Source organism: Pezoporus flaviventris, unplaced genomic scaffold, assembly GCF_033815535.1.
Source record: "Pezoporus flaviventris isolate CSIRO_AGI_PZ_B2104156 unplaced genomic scaffold, CSIRO_AGI_Pfla_v1 ptg000036l, whole genome shotgun sequence".
Taxonomy (NCBI): Eukaryota; Metazoa; Chordata; class Aves; order Psittaciformes; family Psittacidae; genus Pezoporus; species Pezoporus flaviventris.
This window is the reverse complement of record NW_026892584.1, coordinates 16,957,063-16,978,838: the sequence shown is the minus strand read 5'-3', so window position 1 is coordinate 16,978,838 and position 21,776 is coordinate 16,957,063. Positions and strand designations below refer to the sequence as shown.

General features: G+C 36.7%; 1 protein-coding gene across 1 annotated transcript in view; it reads right to left on the bottom strand.

Moving 5' to 3' along the window:
- Positions 1–335: 335 nt before the first annotated feature.
- AVEN (apoptosis and caspase activation inhibitor) overlaps positions 336–21,776 on the bottom strand; it is a 97,349-nt gene continuing 75,908 nt past the window's right edge. Inside the window, exons 3-6 of the mRNA XM_061463379.1 lie at positions 7,740–7,810; positions 4,543–4,638; positions 1,627–1,984; positions 336–512 (exon numbers count right to left, since the gene is read on the bottom strand). Coding sequence (XP_061319363.1) covers positions 394–512; positions 1,627–1,984; positions 4,543–4,638; positions 7,740–7,810 — 644 coding nt within the window. The 3' untranslated portion in view covers positions 336–393. The remainder of the gene's footprint in view (positions 513–1,626; positions 1,985–4,542; positions 4,639–7,739; positions 7,811–21,776) is intronic.

Here is a 21,776-nt window from a genome sequence, read left to right as displayed (position 1 = left end):
GCATTTCCCTACAGTATGAAGATGTGAAGTGAGGATGATGACTAAAAACACATGTATTCATTCATCATTCATAGTTTTATTTTTAAGGACTACATAGAGCAAGTACAAGCTGAAATAACTTTCTCTTGGATATAGTGTAACCTGTATCTTTAGCAAATCCTAATTTCATCACAAATTTTAGACCCTTCTAAGAATATTAGACAATTTTTAATCACATCTAGATTAACTCTCGTTGCACAAAATTTAAGGTACCAGCAAAGAAAGCTGGACCTTTGGCAGACTGAAAAAAAAAATAAAGTGAAATATAAAGGAAATAACAGGGAGATTAAAGAAGATTCAACTTTCTACCTAATGTTTGCTATATTCAGTTATTCACGGAAGAAAATCTGAGCTTCAAGAAATCATGCTGTCCAGCCACTCTTCAAGCTCTTCCTCAGTAACAGTTTTAGATGTACTTTGCTGTTGCTGTGATGCTGTACTCTTCTCTTCAGGCATATCTAGTTTTAAAGGGTCTAAAAAGTGAAAAGAACACACTTTAAAATCTCGAAGCAATTCCATACCAGCTCTTCATCCCAGATCATTTTGCTTTTTAATATACAACTGACTCTATTTAAACAAAATCTCTCCTTAAGAATCACAATAAACAGTAGCAACAGTAAAAGAGATGAGACAGCTTAAAAAGCTCAACCAGAGCAATGTGGCTTCAAGGCAGACAGGGCCTGGTTTGCAGCAGACAATAAGTGTTCTCCCTACTGCAATTTGTTGGCAATCCCATCACTGCAGAGGTTACTTTAATGTAGAAGAGCAGGAGACCACACCAGCAGATTGCCTTGCACAATTATTACAGCACATGTTACAGTATGATTCCATATTCTGATGGCATTGTTTTCTTAATGATTTAAGCTGTGCTTTGGAGTGAAAAGCATGACCTACCACTGAAATAAAAGAGCACTTCAAGACTGTCTTCAGTAACAAGGTTTGCTATATATCCTACATGTTCAGCCATCTTGGGCTTATTAAGATAGCAAGACTATCACACACAAAAAAATCAAAGATGCTAAAGATTCTTTTAAAGCATGGTGGACTGGGGATGAGTAGTAAGCCACCTCCATCAAAACAAACAGCAGTGTAGCTTCCAACAATGCAAACAAAAGAAAGGGGTTGCTGATTTTTCTGAAATTGTAATTTTGCATATGTTTTGTTTCCATGCTAAACAATTTTATAAAATTGATGCTAGTACAGTTTGAAAAGAGCATTTATAACAAGCCATCAGAAATAGCTGTCAATTCTTCTGTATGCTATCAGCACAGTGAACTAAGGGCCAATAATGTTACATGAAAGCTTTACCATCCACTCTAAAATTCTCTAGTAGTGCTTTATTTTTGTTTTTTTTTAATTTTAAATTTTGCTGATTCACAAGACCAGTGCTGCTCTGCAGAAGGAACTTTAGTGGAGAGATAAAATTCAAAAGAAACAAATGTGTCAGAACATATCCTCAGGTAAATGCAGTATGACAGAAATGATGACAGCAGTACTTTCACTGGCCAATCACAAATTCAAAACATCACCAAAACAGAGAGCAATGTAAATTAAATAAGGGCATGCTGAGGAGAAAAGAGATCTTACCATTTTCCTTACAATCATTTTTCAAATTTTTCTCAGTTGATATGTTATAGGATAATGCTTCTGACACAGGTCTGTTTTCTTTATCAGTGGGGGCATCTAGATTCAGGAGAAGATCAAGTTCTTCATCCAAATGGTCAGTCTCTTGCTTTGATAGTGGATGAACCCTCTGAAAGGGTTCTACAGTTGTTCTAGGACTATTTTTACTTCCAGGCTCTGAAGGAGCATCAGAATTGCCAGTCGCGTGGGACACCAACACTGTTTCACTTTGAGCTGGAGCTTGTCGGAACAGAAGCTCTCTCTTTTTGCCATCTTTGATAATTTTAGATTTCATCTGTGGGAGCTCTTCAGGTGTTGATGCCTAAGAGTACAAGAAAGTACTTGAGTCTTCCTGATGATTAACTCCCTTTTTACTATTCTACTTTGAAATGTAGTTTGTTTTTCCTCCATCTGACCCCTTACAAAGGCACAATGGATTTCAGCAGAATTGAATTCAGAAGTAAAATTACATGATGATACTTTCACCAAAGCAAGTACAAACTCTTTTTATCACTTATATCAGAATATGAGATTGTATGCTAAATTAGCAACTTCTATAGTGTCACAAATAAATACTTCCTGGAGAGTTACTCTTTAATTCTTCTCTCCTGAAATCCTATTGATACTCAGAATTTGGCTAGAAATATTATCCCGTGTTAGGCCTTCCCTCCAAAATTCCAGTCTTGAAAGCAAACCATACTACAGGTTGCTGAAAATCATTTAGCAAAAGTCACAAGTTATAGCTGTATATTTTTAAAAATGAAACCAAATTACAAAACATTATCACATAGTGAAACAAGAAGTGGCAAGTCATTATTTAACCATGGAACACAGATTCTGCTTTTATCAGAATGTCCTGGCATTAATAACACTGCGCCGTATCTGATGACCACTTCACCAGTCACAATGCCAAGACAAAAGATAAATGTCATAACACACACTTTATAACGCTGACAAAAGTCAAAAACAATGACTAGAACTCTTAAGAAGAAAACTGTATTTGAAAGTAGCATTTATTTGTTTGAAAGTAGCATTTGATACCCTTAGACATCACATCTGCAGATTTGTTTGAGCTCCCTTAAGAAAAAGCACTGTTGTGTCAGTCACAGAAGCATTTCATGTAACTACAAACAGAAGCAAAATTTATTCTGTAAGGGTCACCTTGCTTGAGCAGATGGATTTTTATTTTTATTTTTAATAGGAATTTTGGTTTAATATTGAAGTCTCACTGGTTCTCTGTCCTGGGTTCAGCAGTAGCAGTCATTTTTCTCCTTCTCAATAGCTGGTGCAGTGCTGTGTTTTTGACTTTCAGCCTGGGAACAGCGCTGATAACACTGACGTTTTTAGTTGCTGCTCAGTAATGTTTACTCTGACCAAGGACTTTTCTGAGTTTCATGCTCTGCCAGGGAGGAGGGGAAGCTGGGAGGAAGCAGAGACAGGACACCTGACCCAAACTAGCCAAAGAGGTATTCCATACCACAGCACGTCATGCCCAGTATATAAACTGCGGCAGTTACCTGGAAGGGCTAGATCACTGCTCGGTCGGGCTGGGTATTGGTTGGCGGGTGGTGAGCACTTGTATTCTCTTCCCTTGTTATTTCCCTTATCATTATTATTATTGGTTGCAGCAGCAGTGGTTTGTGTTATAACTTAGTTACTGTGACTAGTGGAGTCCCTCAGGGGTCGGTGCTGGGACCAGTGCTGTTTAGTATTTTCATTAACGACCTGGATGAGGGAACTGAATGTACCCTCAGCAAGTTTGCTGATGATACTAAACTGGGAGGAGTGGCTGACACACCAGAGGGCTGTGCTGCCATTCAGTGAGACCTGGGCAGGCTGGAGAGTTGGGTGGAGAGGAACTTGATGAAATTCAACAAGGGCAAGTGTAGAGTCTTGCATCTGGGGAAGAACAACCCCATGTACCAGTACAGGTTGGGGGTTGACCTGCTGGACAGTAGTGAAGGGAAAATGGACCTGGGGATCCTGGAGGGTAGGAGGATGGCCATGAGCCAGCAATGTGCCCTTGTGGCCAAGAAGGCCAATGGCATCCTAGGGTGCATTAGAAAGGGTGTGGGTAGTAGGTCAAGAGAGGTTCTCCTCCCCCTCTACTCTGCCTTGGTGAGGCCGCATCTGGAATATTGTGTCCAGTTCTGGGCCCCTCAGTTCAAGAAGGACAGGGAATTGCTTGAAAGAGTCCAGTGCAGAGCTACAAAGATGATTAAGGGAGTGGAACGTCTCCCTTATGAGGAGAGGCTGAGGGAGCTGGGACTCTTTAGCTTGGAGAAGAGGAGACTGAGGGGTGACCTCATCAGTGTTTACAAATATGTAAAGGGTGAGTGTCAGGATGATGGAGCTAGGTGTTTTTCAGTGATGTCCAGTGATAGGACAAGGGGCAATGGGTGTAAACTGGAGCATAGGAGGTTCCATGTGAACATCAGGAAAAATTTCTTTACTGTGAGAGTGACAGAGCACTGGAACAGGTTGCCCAGGGGGGTTGTGGAGTCTCCTACATTGGAGATATTCAAGGCCCGCCTGGACAAGTTCCTGTGTGATGTACTCTAGGTTACCCTGCTCTTGCAGTGGGGTTGGACTAGATGATCTTTTGAGGTCCCTTCCAACCCTTAGGATTCTGTGATTCTGTGGACTGTTCTTATCTCAACCCATGGGAGTTACATTCTTTCATTTTGTTTACACAAAGCATAAGTGCTGATAGAACAGCAGCCTGCATTACCTGCCATGTGACATGCCAGTCTCAATAAATGTACTTACTTATAAAACGCATTGTACTTACGTTTGAAGACCAAGTTCAAAGTAATCATTCTTGCACAGATTGTTTCACTTAAAATATTTGCATTTTCTTGTGAAAATTCACAGTATTACCTGCACAAGTTCAGCATCTACATTCAACCTCAGATGTAGAGGTAATTCCTGAAGGGCCTGGGCCAAAGACTGGCAGTCAACAGAAAGTGCCGATAACTGAAATATAATTAAACACATAGTATGGCTGTATTGAAATAAAAATGAAATAATAATGACTTAAATCATAGTTTTAAATGACACATGTACTAATTTAGTTTGGCTAAATTACCATAACAGCTAAAATGAAAATAATCACTTAAAGGTGTATATGGAATGCTCCTTGGGCAATGCCTTCAAAATCCAAAGCAGGAAATAGTTCTGCAAGTTGACAATGATGTAGGAGACATTACCAGCTGAAACATCTTTTAATCTGTGAAGCTTGCTATACAATGGGAATTGCCATTCTTTAATGAGTCGCTACTATTTTCTAAGCAATCGAACCATGTTGCTTGTAAGTAGCTCTACTGGTTTTACTGCCTAAACAAAATGGCCCTTTTTGTACTTCCCCATTTTTTAAAATGTTTCAACGCTTGAAAAAGCAACCAACTATAGCTACATACACTTCTAAAATAGTATTCAAGACAGATACTCTAATGCTGCCTAGTTTTGTAAAAGGTGGAAAAGCTACTTACTAACATAACAGGTATTGAAGTTACTTGGTCTCTTGGCCCTTTTCTTTTTTGGCTGTAAAGTATTAAAAACAAATTTACAGAAAATGGACCAGCAACATTTGAGGCTTTTAAAGGACACCTTGGACTTTGGTAAACTTAAACAGATTTCAAGCTCACATACGGCAGAAGATTCTGAGCATGTTAACCATTAATGAAAAAGATAATTTGATATCCATTACATGTTTTAAAATCTGAAAACAAAATGCTCAAGTTCAGTCCATACTCTCATTTTCATGGAAGCAGAGAAGCTGCTACCAAATCTAAAGAGACAAAAAACTGTCCCACTCAATGTGGTATAGACTAACAGAGACATTCAGACTTCCAAATGCTCATAAATTAGTAGAGAGTGTTTTGTGCCATATCCTGAGAGATTTGTCAAAGGAATTCACACTGCTCCTTCCCAAAGCCAATCAACAGGATGGCTTCTGACACCTGTACGCACAGCAAGAATGAGCATCAAAGACACAGTATGTTCTCATAGCATATTTACAAAGCTAAAAAATGACACAATGCAGTTGGTTCTTGTATGCAAATTCTGATTCTGGTATCCAGTAATGGTGTAAAAGGTCCAAACAAATTAACTATCTGATGGTTAGAATTTTTCTTCTTTACTAACAACTTTATTTTACAGTGGATATGTGAGCACCATCAAAGATGATTCACTAGTACAAGTAACCTCAAAAACTCTTTTAACAAGCAATTCACCAGTTCTTTTGACAGATACTGAAGATCAAATATGGTTTCTACATATTTGCAAAGCACAAGGATACTGTATGAATCCAGTTACATAAAAAAAAAAGTGTAAATAGTCAAGTATCACTGAATAACATTTAAGTCCATTCGGGAAGAGCTAAGTATACTTGCCAAAAGATATATGTGAATGAACATTGCGAGTGAAGGTGGAAACGAAGATGGGGAAGAGGAGGAAAGGCTGAGGACGAAGGTAAAGAGGAATTCTGAGAAATAACATAATGGAAGAAGGAATTCAATATCCAATTCACTAGAAGTGGTGCTTCAATGAAAACAAAACAAACAAATAAGAAATAAACCTCAAAGGGATCAAAGCAGCATTTAACAAGTTATACATGCTTCATGGCACATGTAATTACTTGTTCAAGAAAATAAGCAGAGGCATATTTTGTTGCTGTTAACTCATTTTCTACTGAAAAATACAAATTACTATTACCTGATACAGTTTTCATGAAAAAGAAAGATAGGGCAGAAACAAAAAGGGGTAATAGGCTGATGACGAGAGACAACGTGAAAAAACAGTGTTACGAAATCATTTGTGCCAGGATTCTGATGTAACATAAGAAATCAAAGAGAGGGTAATTGTGACCTGTGCAGTAAACTATTTCAAACCGGTGCAAGAACAGTGAAAGACATGAAACAGTTTGAAACAATTAATTTGGATGAGGCAGGATGAGTAACACCAATCTGGTAGGGACAGAGGCAGAAGAATGTGCCCCCCACAGCACACTTCACAATGAGCCAGTCTCATTAGTGGCAGGCAGAAGAACATTGTGAAAACCATGGGCAATGTGCAACTTCACTCTGCTCACAATGGTGTTAGCCATTCAGAAATTAATTTGAGTTCAAATCACCTAAATGCTCTAATGCAAAGCCTATGAGGAGATTATGAAGAAATTAATATTCTGGACACTGACATCCTGCATATGAGGAGCAGGAAGAACTGTGAAGAAAAAAAAAACAACACAGTCACTGAAAGACTGCATCCCGCTGAACAAACATATGATGGTTTAAAAAACTGCACTTGGATTTATTTCCTAATTTTAATTTGACTTTGTGACTTTAATGTACCTTTAAATATCACTTCCCAGGCAATAACTAGTGTTAATATTTTAGGAAATAAATAGCAAACACTCAAGCACAGTTTTGCAGCAATTTTAAGAAAAGCTTGGAAGATAAAAGCATTTATCTTGCAATAATTTAGGTGACTTACATGAGGAAGGCAGCTGAAGAAATTAAGACACATCCCAGTATCCTTATATAGAAAACAGCTGACTCTCTTGCTTTGTCCCTTTTTATTCCAGCATAAATGATCTGCATCCAAATAATCTAAAATCTAGTTGGACCCATAGTAATTTTGGAGATTAAGTTGCAACCAGAGGATATAAACTGTTAATTTGAAAGAACTAGAAGAAGCTTCATAATCAAATATGACTATATTCATAGGTTATTTTTCTAAACCATTTTCTCTTTAATACCACTGAAAAAGGCAGGCTGACTTGATACATCAGTAAAGCAAAGTGAGTTCCTTATTCTCCTTTCACTGTATGGATTTGCTTCTTTTCCTCCAATGTTACTCAAAAACCTTGCCTGCTGCTTTGATTAGTCTTCAATAGGAAATAAAGAAATAAGGACAAGACCCAAGAGCCTCCAGCATCAGGGACAAATTAATAAAAATATACAAATTAAAGAGTGCTATTACTGTATTAAACTATTGGTTGCTGAAAGCACAACTGCCTAGGTATTCTGTGCCAGGCGCCTATCCATACAAGCTCATTTGAATGATAATTCTGTTACCTGCTTATGGCACATGCTTTCTCTATCCCATTCCTTCTCATCAGCAAATCGGAACTGTGAAAGGAAATCTCCTACAGAAAATAAATAAAACACACATTTATTTTTTTTTAATAACAAGGTCTCTCCAAAGTTCCCAACCCTGCAGAAGTAAATTCAATGTCTCGTCTTCAACAAATTGGCATATAATTTTCATGCTGCATGCATTCACAATATTAAGCTTTTTTAAGCCAAAATTCCATAGAAAGATCTTTTCAACTCTTGTTTGCAAAACAGTACTGAAAGGTGCAACAAGTTCAAAACTGAATGAGGAGATGCTAGATGTCAACAAGCAAGATTTTAATTGAAAAGTCCAATCTGGCAACATACTAGGAACATGTACAGTATTCACAAAATGCCATGTTTTAAGAACATCTTTAAAACTGCTGTAGACAGATTTTCACTTATCAACATGCAGATCTCTTTTAAAATGGATAAAAATTGTCATAAAAATCAGTTTGTACACACCAAGTAAAGACTTCTTGTTGTCTGATAGCTAAATTCTCCAGACTCTCTCTTCCTAGAACTTGCCCCTACTCAGGCATGTCATCAAAAAAAAGGCACTGAACCCTGAACTCCAGCTCATGTGCACAAGGGACCGAATTAAAAGACAGCCTAGATAGGGCTAGTTAAGATACACATATAATCTTAGTTACAGGATCTCCTAACCTCTTACCACATTCCTCCAAGACAGTAACAACTTCCTTTTACTATAGGGGAGCTTGGGTTATTATTTTGGTTTAGATGTAATATTTCTATTGCAGTTCCATGACAGGTTGCGAAAGTCCTATAAATTTACTCACTGAATAAAGAACGGGCAAAAATTCTAGGAACTCAAAAAAGATAGTAAGGTCTGTGACAGAGGAAACATGAAAGATTAGTGTTGCGAGATAATGGCTAAAGACTGAGAGTAACAGAAAGCAAAGATGGTGCTGATGCCGAGTATGGGACATACACCTTCCCAGACTATGCAGTTTAAGAACAAACAGGTGTTTCAGGAGTTCTATGGGAAAAACAAAATAAAACAAAAATAACAACAAACAAATCCCTTGTTGAATTATTGCTTGAAGGAGATGAAATTTTATCCCCAGAATTGCAGCTCACCTATGAGTCAGTAGGATTTAGCCCAGCAGTTAGTTGAGAAACAGCTCATTTTTTCCCAAGTTCTAACAGAGAATGAATGTGCTAGAGGAAGTTTTCAATGACATTAGCAACAACTGAGCATCTAACTTCCATTCAGCTCTCAACATCGAACTGCCATTCATAACTTCAGCAATTCCTGAATCATGCCCTTAATCCTGCATACGGAATCTGAACACGTAATGTGCTGTCCCCAGAACTGGCTTCTTTTCCACTGTTTTCCTGTCCCAAAAGTTAACCAGAATTCAGCCTTTCAACAATGTTACTCAATAGTGCAACCATCAGCCAGCTTCTGTTTTGCAAACAGAATGAATAAGTAGTGAAAAGGCATAGAGATTTTCATATTTCTTTGCCAAACAATAAAAGAAGGGAAACTAACTATCCCCCAGCAGGCATGTAAAATTTATTGTCCATGGCTTTTTCTGTATCTGAAGTGCTTTTCCAATTTATTGCATTTTATGTATGCTCATGAGGTATGCAGTGTACCTGCATTCTAAACACACTAAGTACCTGGCATGTCCATCACTGTCATCTTAAAAAACATTCCAGCAAAAGTTCTCAGTTGAGTATTTATATAGATATTTATGACCATTACCATGTCCAGCTTGAATCTGCATCTCCCTGTCTTCATTAGGGTTATCCAACATTGGCCAACATTAATGGGTTGACATACAACCCTGCCTGGTCAGCGAGGCCTCGGTTTACATTCAATACATACAGATTTTACTATTTTGAAAATAACCAGTATCAAACAGTACAAGTGCAAATAATTATTCACTGAAATTAACAATTAGATATACAAGAAGACACCTAATTTTGCAAATATTTAGTTCATATAATTCACAAACACCATGTTCCATGATAGCTAGGTGTGCTCAGCAGTACAGAAAAATAACATCCTGTCTTTATGTATCTATCTGAAGATGCAAAGACTTGAGCACTCACAGTTGACTCACTGCTGACAAAAGTGCCTCCCTCTTCACTGCACACAGCACAAGAAGAAATAAATCCCTCTGTTTTAGAATATTTAGAATACTGCTAAGAAGTGATAACTAATGCTGAAAATTAAAGAAATTCATTCTTCAGTCTCATGACTTTAAAACGGGTATGAAAATGTGCAAACTAATTTCTATTTTAACAGTTCATATTTTAAAGGCTCAATTTAGATACATATATAAAGAAGCTTTATTGAAAAATAATTAAACCAAGTGATCCTCAAAGTCTTCATACTATCAGAACAAAGGCATAAGGATTTTCTTCTGATATCCCCAAGACTCCTCCAGTTCTTTCTCATGCTGAGTCACAAGGGAAATAAAGTTTCCTCTGTTCTTAAAAAAAAGTAAAATTTAACTGAAGAATTAGTCAAATGCTCTCAGTATCTGAGAATGACCAGATCTAAAGCAACTAAACAAACCTACTTCATCAGGAAAATCCACTGGGATCAAGAACTGGTTTATGAATCTCCACACTCAAAAAGTTGGTAATAACAGATCCTCAATTTGATATTGTATTGCTGAATTAAAGGGTATTACTTAAATGTAGTTTAACTGGGCTCTTTAAGTAAATTAACAAAGCATGTCTTTCAAATGGAAAAGCAATAAGTACAATTCACAGAAGCACATTTAATGCAAATTAGGTTAATGAGAATGTTGGTCTAACCAATTATCTTCTCACGAAGTCCTCTACCCTGAAAATAACTTCCTTTTATGCCATGAATACTAATCACATCTTGCAGTGACTACAGTTCTTCCCAACGTAAGAAAATACAGTGAATAGCTTTCGTTACTTACAAATATCACTTGGCCTTCAAATACAGAGCAGCTAAAAATAATGCATTTAAGTAAACCTCACACATCGTCTTCAGTAACATTCATAGTAAGCCTTAATACTGTTTATTGTGTAAAATGTAACTTTATTATGAAGGAACAGCAGATCTAAACCACCATGCTTTCCTACCACATCAATGTATTTTAAAGCTCAATTGATTTAAACAGAACACATTTCATAGTCTCAGTAGCAGAATTATCTCTTCATTTAAATAGTCACTAAATAGCAGAATCAAACAAATCCTACCTATAATTTAATAAAATTTTCTAATCTGTGAAATTATGAGTCCAAGAGTTGAAAGTTTTTCTTAAAAACTGATTTCAGTAGAAAAACTTACATATCAGTGGAATCATTTTGTTCATATTAACTCTCTAATTCCTCAAAAACAGAAGACATAAAACATTACTGGAGACAGACAAGAAATATTCCGTATTCAGAAATTTTTCAAATTAGAGGGAAGGATCAATGTAACAGGATCCTTCTAAGACTACCGTGATTGTAAAGAAGCACTGCAAGGGCAAATATAAGACTCAAAACCATTTTTTTCAATCAGAATTTAAATTCTCCTAAATAAGTACCAATGATTTTGATAAATTTATTTGGGGTTTTCCAGCCTTTATTCACCTCTCATTCATTATATTTTGGGAATTCAATCCTCTGTCTTCAAATGTGTTTAGTCAGCTAAACAAAATGCAGCAAATTTAAGACAACATTATGCAGCTGAACCAAATAAACCACAATAGAAAACTACAACTACATTTGGGAAATTAGTAACAAGATGTAAAATATCTCAAAAAGCACCCTCGACCACACTAGTCAAAGTTCTTCCGGAGCTACTAAATTGATAATATCCTCTCAAAGGAAGTTCATCTTCAGAATTGATTTTAAGCAACTTTGCAAGTTTAACTTGCAAGAGATCCTTTTTTCTCTATATTGATCCCCAATTCATCACTAATGATATAATATCAAAATAAGCTACCTGCCTTCTCCACCAGTCTTCTTCATGGGCTGCAATAATGCAGGAGAAAGTAGATGTTATTTTAAGGTGAAAAAAAAAGAACCAGATCCTCCAGTCTAACACTTTTCTGCAGGAAAAAAACAATGAATTGCAGAATTTAGGCATGAATGAAGCTTGAAATCTGATCCAACATCAAGGGTTCATAAAAGACTGATCAACTTCTCTTGAGAAATTAGAGGAAGATAAGCAGTATATTCTTTCCCTTTTAATAGTGCAAGACTTCATGCTGAAAGTCCAAGAGACGAGCGAAATCTATAGATATAAGAAAAGGTGGGCAACTACTAAGTCATGAATTTTGAGCTAACTTAGGAGCATGAAACCTAAAACTTACCAGTCTTTGGGATTAATTAGGTATGAGTGAATCTTTCTCAAGCTAGAAGAAAAAGCATGAGGAAGAACTCTCATCCATCCATCCATCCATCCATGCATGCACGCCGTGGCCTGCTCTAACTAGAAGATTTTAAAAACAGCACACAAAGAGCAAGAACCACAGACTAGGCAATTTGGAACATCATCAGAATGAAAAGATTTATTTCTTCTTACACAGTGTTTCTACACAGTGCGATTTTCATATATATTATAGATATATTTATATTTTTTATGTATATATACATAAATTGTCTATCTAAAATTAATCCTCATTTTATATAAAAATCTCTTTGGATAAATACTACTGAAGACTTCCTTTTACAGGACACCTAATGGTTTTTCCTATTTTTCTCCAACAGAAGGAGACTTACATATATACAAATTCATAATATTCTTCCAACACTATGAACGTATGTTCTGCAAAAGTTTTATATGAATAATTTTATACACCTCATAAACAGATAATCATCCAGATATGATCGTTTTCCCACAACAAGGTAGCATACAATATTGAAAACAGACTTCTCAAAGACACACAGCTTCCAAAGTCTGTTCATGCAAGTTCTAATAACATCACTGATTTTCTACTTCTGCTTTTTAATTTCTCCACTAGAGTACACATTGTAACTATTATCATTTACTGTAAGTAAGACTGTAATGTGCTACTTATGCATAGAGTAATAGCAATTTTTAGAATGTGAGAATACAAAAACTATAGATAAATACCCTGTAAGAACTCAACATTTGTGAGATTTCTTCAGAAGCTATTAAGATCTGTAGTATTGCCTGTCACCGCAAAGTCCATCCTTTATTAAGAACATGACAAGTATTTCCAAGCAACACGCTTTCACCACAAATACAACCCAATATTTTCCCTGGTTCTGCCGCTTGCCAGTAGGTTGCACAGTCGTGTTACAAACTCCAGAAGGCTTATGCAATGGCTCAGAATAAAAATTCTAACTACAAGCAGAATACATGTCACAAAGAAAATATTTTACATAACATTCTTCTACTGTTACCAGCAGAAGTTTTTGAGCTCTCTGCAAACATACTGGTGTCAAGGATTTCTGTAGCCTTCACTGCAAAATATAAAGCATATTTGTAACCAGATTCAGAAAGAAAAATATTCAAATTAATTCCCTGGCACAACTACACAGTACTACAAGTCACAATTTAAAAAAATAATATGTAAATTTGACCTAAGAGCAGGCTCATCTGATCTAGGCTAAATGAGGTCCTCAAAATTTAACGTGTCACAGAAAAAGGAGTAAGAAGGAAGGATCTTTGGAAACTAGTGCTGCTTTGGGAACAGAGGGTGTCTATTCAGGAAGAACAGAACTACTTTAACATACAGTGGAACTGCAGCCTCTTGAAATCAAGGTTGGATGCCAGTTTTTCAAATGAAAAGGAGACTAAAGCCAACAAATTGCAAACACGATAGTCTGGGGGGGAGAAAGGGGAAGAGAATAGGCAAAGCCAAAACAAAACAACAAAAAACCCAACACCTCTTCTTATTAAAAGCTAGAGCAGAGGTTGACAAGAGTCAAAACAGGAAAACAACAAATAAAACGATATTTGAAAAGTTTCAGAAAAACAGCTGTACACATGCTTCTGCATGAACACTAGGTGACTAAGAAATAAGGTAGATGTAATTGGAATGCCTTTAAGGCGTTCAAAAAACTAAATGACAACGCAAGAATACTGGGAGCAGTGAAAGGAAGACTGAGAAGGACAGTGCAAATGAAGCCAGCAATTTATATAAAAAACTTTTTGGATAAATGTTACTCAAACCAACCAAAAAGTGGCAAATTTGTAAGTTGAAGCTTGGTTGTGGAACTCCATGCTATCAGGAGGTGCAGATGTCACAAGTTTCCACAGATGCAAGGAGGGATATATCTATTGTTAACTACAAAGATTTTCTATCTGGCTCAGGAAGTAACATAAAGGGACATAAATTGGTGCAGGTTAAGAAAGTGTTTGGGAAAATAACAGATGGGAAAGTTCTGTATCATATCACAAGCTCAGGTGCCTTACAAGAGGTATCTCCAGATGGACATTGGGTCTAATTAAATTGGGTTTTAATTCAAACCTTAAGTTTCAGCAAAAAGCTACTTTAAAAAAAACCCCAACAAATAATTGTAGAACTCTACCTTTCTCTTAATTAGTTTTCTTTCTGCAGGAAAAATGGGAAGGAAAAGCAGGTGATCTACAAATTTATTTTTAACCTGTAGCTGAGTGTTCCTTCAAGACAATGTACATTTTACATCTGCAGGGTGTATAAGCAGACAGACAACACTGACATATGGGAAACTGTATAAACAGTATCAGACTCTCTCTGCTTTCTAATTAACTTTTCCACATTTTCTTATATGTATCACTATTTTTCATATATATTTTTTATTAAATATTTAACAATTATAGCTTGTACAACGTTACAAAAAAAATCCCAACTACTAAAAAAAAAAAAGAATTGAGCAAAAAAGGATATTTAAAATTTAACCTGATGTGACCAATCCCGTCATCTCCACCTTTCTCTTTTTTATTGAATAAACAATAAAATGATATTTAAGTGTGAAGTTACTGATTTCCCCATCGGTTAAGCTTAAACCTTTCATTAAGTTTAAGGTAGTCACCTTAAATATTTATATTTTTTCCTGATGCTTCATGATATTTCTCAGTGTCATTTTTTTCAGGTCACTAATTTACAACATACTTGGTGATTTTTTAAATGTCACTGCAACCAGTCTGCTAGATTAGACAAAGTATAAAAATCCACTGAGCTCACTGTCTTTTGAACACCACCATTCAAGAGAAAGACTGAAAAAGAGATCAAAGATTGCTGCATAATTTAATGAATAAATACTGAGGACCAAAGACTTCTTTTGCATAGCGTCAGCATGACATAGCAGGAGGTGAAATTTGTGATTCTCCCCATTATACACCCATCCAAAAAAATTCTACTTAAAAAAAAACACAACAAAACACAAAACATTATTTTAGAGCATGTAAAGAAACTTAAATACTTTGTTTTAAGCAGTTTGCTATCTGTATTCCAATAATAGCCACTAACTTGACACAAAGAAAAAAGCCTATCTGTAGCTCTTACATGCCACATACACACACAAGAAAACTTCCCTTTCTCCCACCCCCTTCCCTCCAATTTTCATAGCAGGCAAGTCATGACAGTTTACAATAGTTTTGACAGTTGTCTATTCAAGCTTCCATTTTAAGCATTTAAAGCCAGTCTTAATTTTAGATGATGGTACACACATGATTTGACAGTCTTTGCACTATTAGAATTTTATAGCCCAAAAACCCCACCTAATTTTTTTCTTAGTGCTACATTTTCATTCCTTATTCTGTATTGATAGAACACTTATAGCAAAGAATGAAGTTATGTAATCAATAAGGTTTTCTTTTTATCCTGTTGTATCTTTAACATTATCACATCCAAATTAATACCATTCTTCCCTAAAGCAGAATTCACTATTCATGCAAGCAGTACAGTATGCCATGTCCATGGGACTATCTTTCAAAAGTATTCATAAATTATAAATAAAGGTGCAGGCCTAAAAATATTCAAGTGGTTTGATACAGTGAGTACAAGGCTTGGCTTTCTCGCATTTATGAAGGGTTCTGGAAGATCTGACAAGTCACAGCAGTAACACAAGCTGCTTTTAATTTAATGACACAGAAGAAGTATCTTCAGAAAACAAGACAGGATTATCTTCTGATATGTTAATAAAATAACAAGGATTCTAATTAGCAAAGAGTAAATCTAGTAAAGCTCTAATTTTATAAGCATGCAAAAGTATTTCTTTGCATATGCAAGTTACTCATAAATCTCCAAAAATAGTAGTGTAATGGCTTAACAGTGAGTCTGAACATCAGCTTAAAAGTTAACAACAGATTGGTAAGCATTCATTTCAGATCAAAAATAGAAGCAAGGCTATTCATTTCACCAAAGGCACAGAAAGCCACTACATTCTTGCTCAACTTAACATCTGTAAGAAAAATAATCAATGAGCTGGAACCACATGATAATTTTTCAAGAAACGTGCTTCCTAAAAGGTTACACTATCTAAAGTAGAGTTTTCCCATTGCTACAGCTTAACTGGTCAAGGCAAAGTTTCAAACCTTGTATTAACAGAAATTATAAAAGGAGAACAAAACCACTTGGTATCTACATTTCTTTGGGTCATGTGAAAAAGCAATGTAGCCACATACAAGCTTCTGCTAATCTTTTGTGTCAGTTACCTTGAGGTTTTTTCTAACAAATTTATCGTAAGTAAATCAAGCTCAGGTTAGCTCGAGTGAAAAGACTAGTATCCCCTGTGTTGACCCCATGCTTGCTCCTCTTTGCTGAACACACTACAACATTCCACATTCTATAGCTTACAATATCTCTTAGAAACACATCCTGCAGCCTTATTAGCACAAGTTCTTCTTGCATGGTAGTAACAAGAATTACTGCTCTTCCACAAACTAAATTCTATAAAGAGATGATAGAAAATGAAGAATTACAGTTTTCTGGAGACAAACACCATCTGGACTATGTATTTACCACTGATACACAAGTGTTTTCCAGGTCTGAATAGTGCAAAAGTATTGATCTTTATTTGATTACCTTCTGAATTCAAACAGAACAGAAGTGGAATGTGCACTCTAGTGTTCATTTTTAAATATTGATTTCAATAATTTATTTTCTATCACAATATTGGCATACTATTAAGTAGCATAATAGCAATATCAAAGTTCAGGTTTTAGATATTGAAGACAGTGACACTGTCTGGTAAAAAAGGCTAAAATGAAAAATCTGTATCATGGCTATTCACTAGACGAATTTACTTCGTGTTGTTTACTTGTAGATTTTCTATGATCTTGCTCTCTATAGTCAAAAAAACAAAAAAGAAAGGCTCACACAATTTTGCTCCAGAGAGACATTACTTCATGGTGCATTTTAACGTTGTGCTAAAGCCTTCCCTGCCTATTCATTCATTCATCACCCTGCTTGTCCTACACCTCTGCTTATTAGGTTTATTTTAGCTTTTTACCTTGTTTGAACAATTCTTTCAAATTTCTGGCCATGATTATAATACTTTAAGTCCCTCTAGCCTACTTAGAACATAATATGCAGGTGCTGATCAATGATTGAATTATTTATTTATTTATTCAGGCAGAATTTTTCTGAGCAGCTCAAACTGTCTGATTCTTATCTAATGAAAGTTTATTTTAAAAGCAGCATCAGAGACACTGAGATTTGTAGCAAGTTGTCAGATTATCATTTCTTTCTTTCATAAAATAACCAACTCCCCTTCTATAACCACTGTCCGGCAATCACACAGGGATGGGTTTCACAACACATCTTTCCCACCAAACCAGCATACAGTGAAAACATGCTTACAACAAGTAAAAGATTCTCGAGTTAACAGTTATAAATCTTAGCCATATATACGTGAAAAGGAAAAATAATAGTCTTCATAGCATAAGAGAAAAAAAAGCATTCACCAAGATGCTGCTCTGTAGATGAAAAATGGATGACCTCTAAACACACATTCAGGGGGGTTTTCAACAGTTCTTCTAGTTTTGGTCAGTGCTTTATCTTTTTATTTTTTTTAATTAGTATTTGTATTTGTAAAATTAACATTCATTTTGGTTTTAAGCTTCAGAGACTTAGAAAATAATCAGAATCTACCAAAAGTTTTAGGATGACAAGAAGGCAACCCATGATTCTACTGATAGCTTAATATTCTGAGCCTTCCCAGGAGAGAGTTCTTTCTCACATTGACTAGGAAATACTCAGAATACAGCAGAAGTTCAATTCATTAACCAAAAGTGACAAAGGTTAGAATCATACATCAATTATATATATGAAAGATAAGTTTTAAACTTAAGAAAACAAAATGAAATTTCAGGGGCATCTAGGGTTCTCTGAAAGCCAAATTAAAAATACACTTGAACAGTCAAAGCTCACTTGCACTTTATTCATATATGGGTTGAGAGATGAACTGCACTAACCTGTCAGCTGCAGCTTCGTTACCTACATCAAACGAGTCACTGCAGAAGCTAAACATACTATGAGGTCAGTTGTGATGGATGACTTAGAACTAGGAACTGGCAACCACTGGAGGGAAAATGAAAACCAAGGGAAATTTGGGAAGCTCACATATTTCTAGTCAAATACAAATTTCAAACTGAAACTTAACTATCCCTGTAACCCCAAAGCTCATGGTGGGGAAATCTCTCAAAGGATTCCTAGATTAAAACTGGGAGGAAATAAGGGTCAATGGGTTGTCATCTTATTGTACTATAGCAAAAAAAGAACAGATTTCTGTGCTCTTATCTCTTCTGTATTACATTGTACAGAAGCACAACATCCAAGATTAGATTTTTTTTTTTTTTTAATGGTAAATAAATGTTAGCATAAACACCCTTAAACACTGAAAAGCAATGCACATCTCTGGTTCTACAAAGATTAAGACACAACAGCTGAAAATGACTCACATTCAAAATACACTTACAGAAAACATTTGCAGCCTCAACTGAATTTATTAAGTTCAGAAAAATAAGAAACAGTTTGGCAATTGATAATCTTAGAAACAAGCTTTCTTTCTATGACTGTCAAAATGCACACCAGGAAATTTTGGGAAATGACACCAACTGAATTAATGAGCAATCTTTCTGTTTATCACATCTGCATTTCACTGTAAGACTTTCCAAGCTGGGTAATAAAAAAGAGTTGGAAGTCATCAGCCTACTGTGTAAATCTAGACTTACCCTCACTATTGGTTGAACCTGCAAATGGGAAAGCAGCAGCCACATCCATCGGCCTGAGCTACGGACACACCTAGTGTCTCTGGGCTGAGCAGAAGGAATCCCCAGGAGCTGCTGGAGGTATGGCTGCTTGTAACACCCCCTAACAAAACAACAATCAAGGAACTCCTGCACAATATCCTTGTCTCTAAACTGGAGAGGCATGGATTTGATGGATGGAGCACTCAGTGGATAAGGAACTGGCTGGTTGCACTTAAATAGTTGCAGTCAACAGCTCAACATTCAAATAGAAACCAGTGACAAGTGGCATTCCTCAGAGGTTGGTATTAGCACTGTTTAACATCTTGGTTGGTGACATGGATAGGGGGATCAAGTGCACCCTCAGCAAATCTGCCAATGACACAAAGCTGTATGGTGCAGTTGACATGCCATATCGAAGGGATGCCATCTAGAGGGACCTAAACAGGCTTAAGAGGTGGGCAAGCACAAACCTCATAAGTTCAACAAGGCCAAGTACAAGGTCCTGCACCTGGGTCAGAACAATCCCAAGCACAAATACAGGCGTGGCAAAGAACAGTTTAAGCAGAGTCCTGAGGAGAAGGCCTAGGGAGTGTTGGTTGATGGGAAGCTCAACATTATTTGGCAATGTGTGCCTGCAGCCCAGAAAGCTGACTGTATGCTGAGCTCCATCAAAAGGAGCACATCCAGAAGGCTGAGGGAGGTGATTCTGCCCCTCTGACTCTACTCTCATGAGACCCCTGCCTGGAGTACTGCATCCAGCTCGGGGGCACCCAAAATAAGACAGATGTAGACCTGTTGGATAAAATACAGAGGAGGGCCACGAAGATTATCTGAGGGCTGGAGCACCTCTCCTATGAAGACAGGCTGAGAGACTTGGGCTGTTAAGCCTGGAGAGAGCTACAGGGAGACCTTAGAGCAGCCTTCCAGGGAGGCTACAAAAAAGCTGGAGAGGGCCTTTATACACGGGTGTGAGGGAGGAGAAGGGGTAATGGCTTTAACCTGAAAGAGGGGTTGGATTAGCTATTAGGAAGAAATCCTTTACTGTGAAGGTCATGAAGCACTGGAACAGGTTGCCCAGAGAAATTCTGGATGTCCCATCCCTGGAAGTGTTCAAGGCATGGTAGCTGGAACTAAATGATCTTTAAGGTCCCTTCCAACCCAAACTCACTCTAAAATTTTTGTTCTGAATAAAAATGGCAAACCTCTTTGTAATCATAACAGAATGGAAAAAACTAAGTTATAGCTCAATAATTCCATAAACACCAATTTCTTTCAGTAGATGAGTTCACTGAGGTTGACAAAGATTTTCCCCCACCCGGCTACAGGGAAAACACCCTTCATGAAAATGTGTGTAAGTGAACACGACTACCAGATGAATGAGATGTCATTAGAAAAGAGATTCATGACTTCTATCACTTCGGTATAATGAGAAAAGTTATATATTCTGTACAGTGCTGCTGTGAGTGAACATGAACATTTTAAGAGACTGTTACCTGGAGACTACTATACACACATGCTAGATGAAGACAAACTGTAGAAGAGGTTCACCGACTACATGAAGAAAGCATAATACAGTGTATTTGACACTGTTAAGTACAAAGAGAAATGTGATGCTGATTACATTATTATTTAAATCTTTTCATTTGAAAACATGTCTTCTTGTATGACTTCTGTGTACAATTAGAGAGATCAGTTTAAAAATTTTAATAAAATCTTTCCAATTCAGATAGTCATTAAGATTTTATTTGGTATAGTAAATTGATTTACTTCTACCAGCTTTTGTCATCAGGTGTGTCCTGAGATTCAAGCATATAGATTATACATATTTCAAATAATTAGGAAAGACAAGATTGATGGGCCTAGTTGGAATTATTAGTTATTCTGGGTTACTTGACAGTAATAGCTCAAGGCAGAAAAGCATCAGCTGATTCCATTGTAAAAACATGAATTCATTCTAAGCCTATCTTACAAAATTCCAGAAAGTTTTGCTCCCTCAAAAAAACCCAACCAAACTACACCACCATCAACAAAACAAACGAACAAACAAACAAAAACTAAAACAAACAAAAAACACCCCAAACCCCTCTACACAGTTTCTCTACAATGCACTTATCTGGACTGTAGATTCATTTAGCTTCTTCCATGTCATAAATAAATAACGAAAAAAGCTATTTCATGAGGTGCTACATGTCTGTAAGAGATCACATGACCTAAAAGGTGAACAAGTTCATACTGGAAACTGCAAACTTGATTTCACAGGGCAGACTGGCATCCATTAACAGTGCATTTATTCACACTTCTGTGAGCCCAGAACCGTGACCATAAATTTTACAGGGCAGACACAGCAAAAAGGTCTGTTGCATACTTTTTCAGTGGTAAACTTCACAGGAGGCTACTCAAAAAGAGAAGCCCTCTTCTTGAGCTACATATTGTTTACAGGCTTCCTTTGATACCTTTTCTATTCTTGCACCAGACCAATGGCTGCGTCTTTGAATTTGTTCACAGGAAATGTCTTTCATAAGTCAGGCTATCTTCATATATGAGCAGCTGCACAGCCTGGCAGCACACATTGGCCATTACCACTGCAGTGATTTCCTAAATGCTCCTACTACAACTGAAAGGTCAAAGCAGCAGCCTTTACAGGTGCGTAATACAGGGATATAATATATTCCAAGTGAGGATCTCAGAAGCTTTACGTTGGGTGGTAGGTACCTTTGCTATTACTTTTAATCTGGTAATGGAAATAAATCCCTATGTGAATACAACACAGCAGCTGAAATCATTCAATTCCCTCAGCAGAATTCACCTCCTTTCTTCTTTGGAAGCAGGAAGTAATAAAGTCTCCTTGTCTG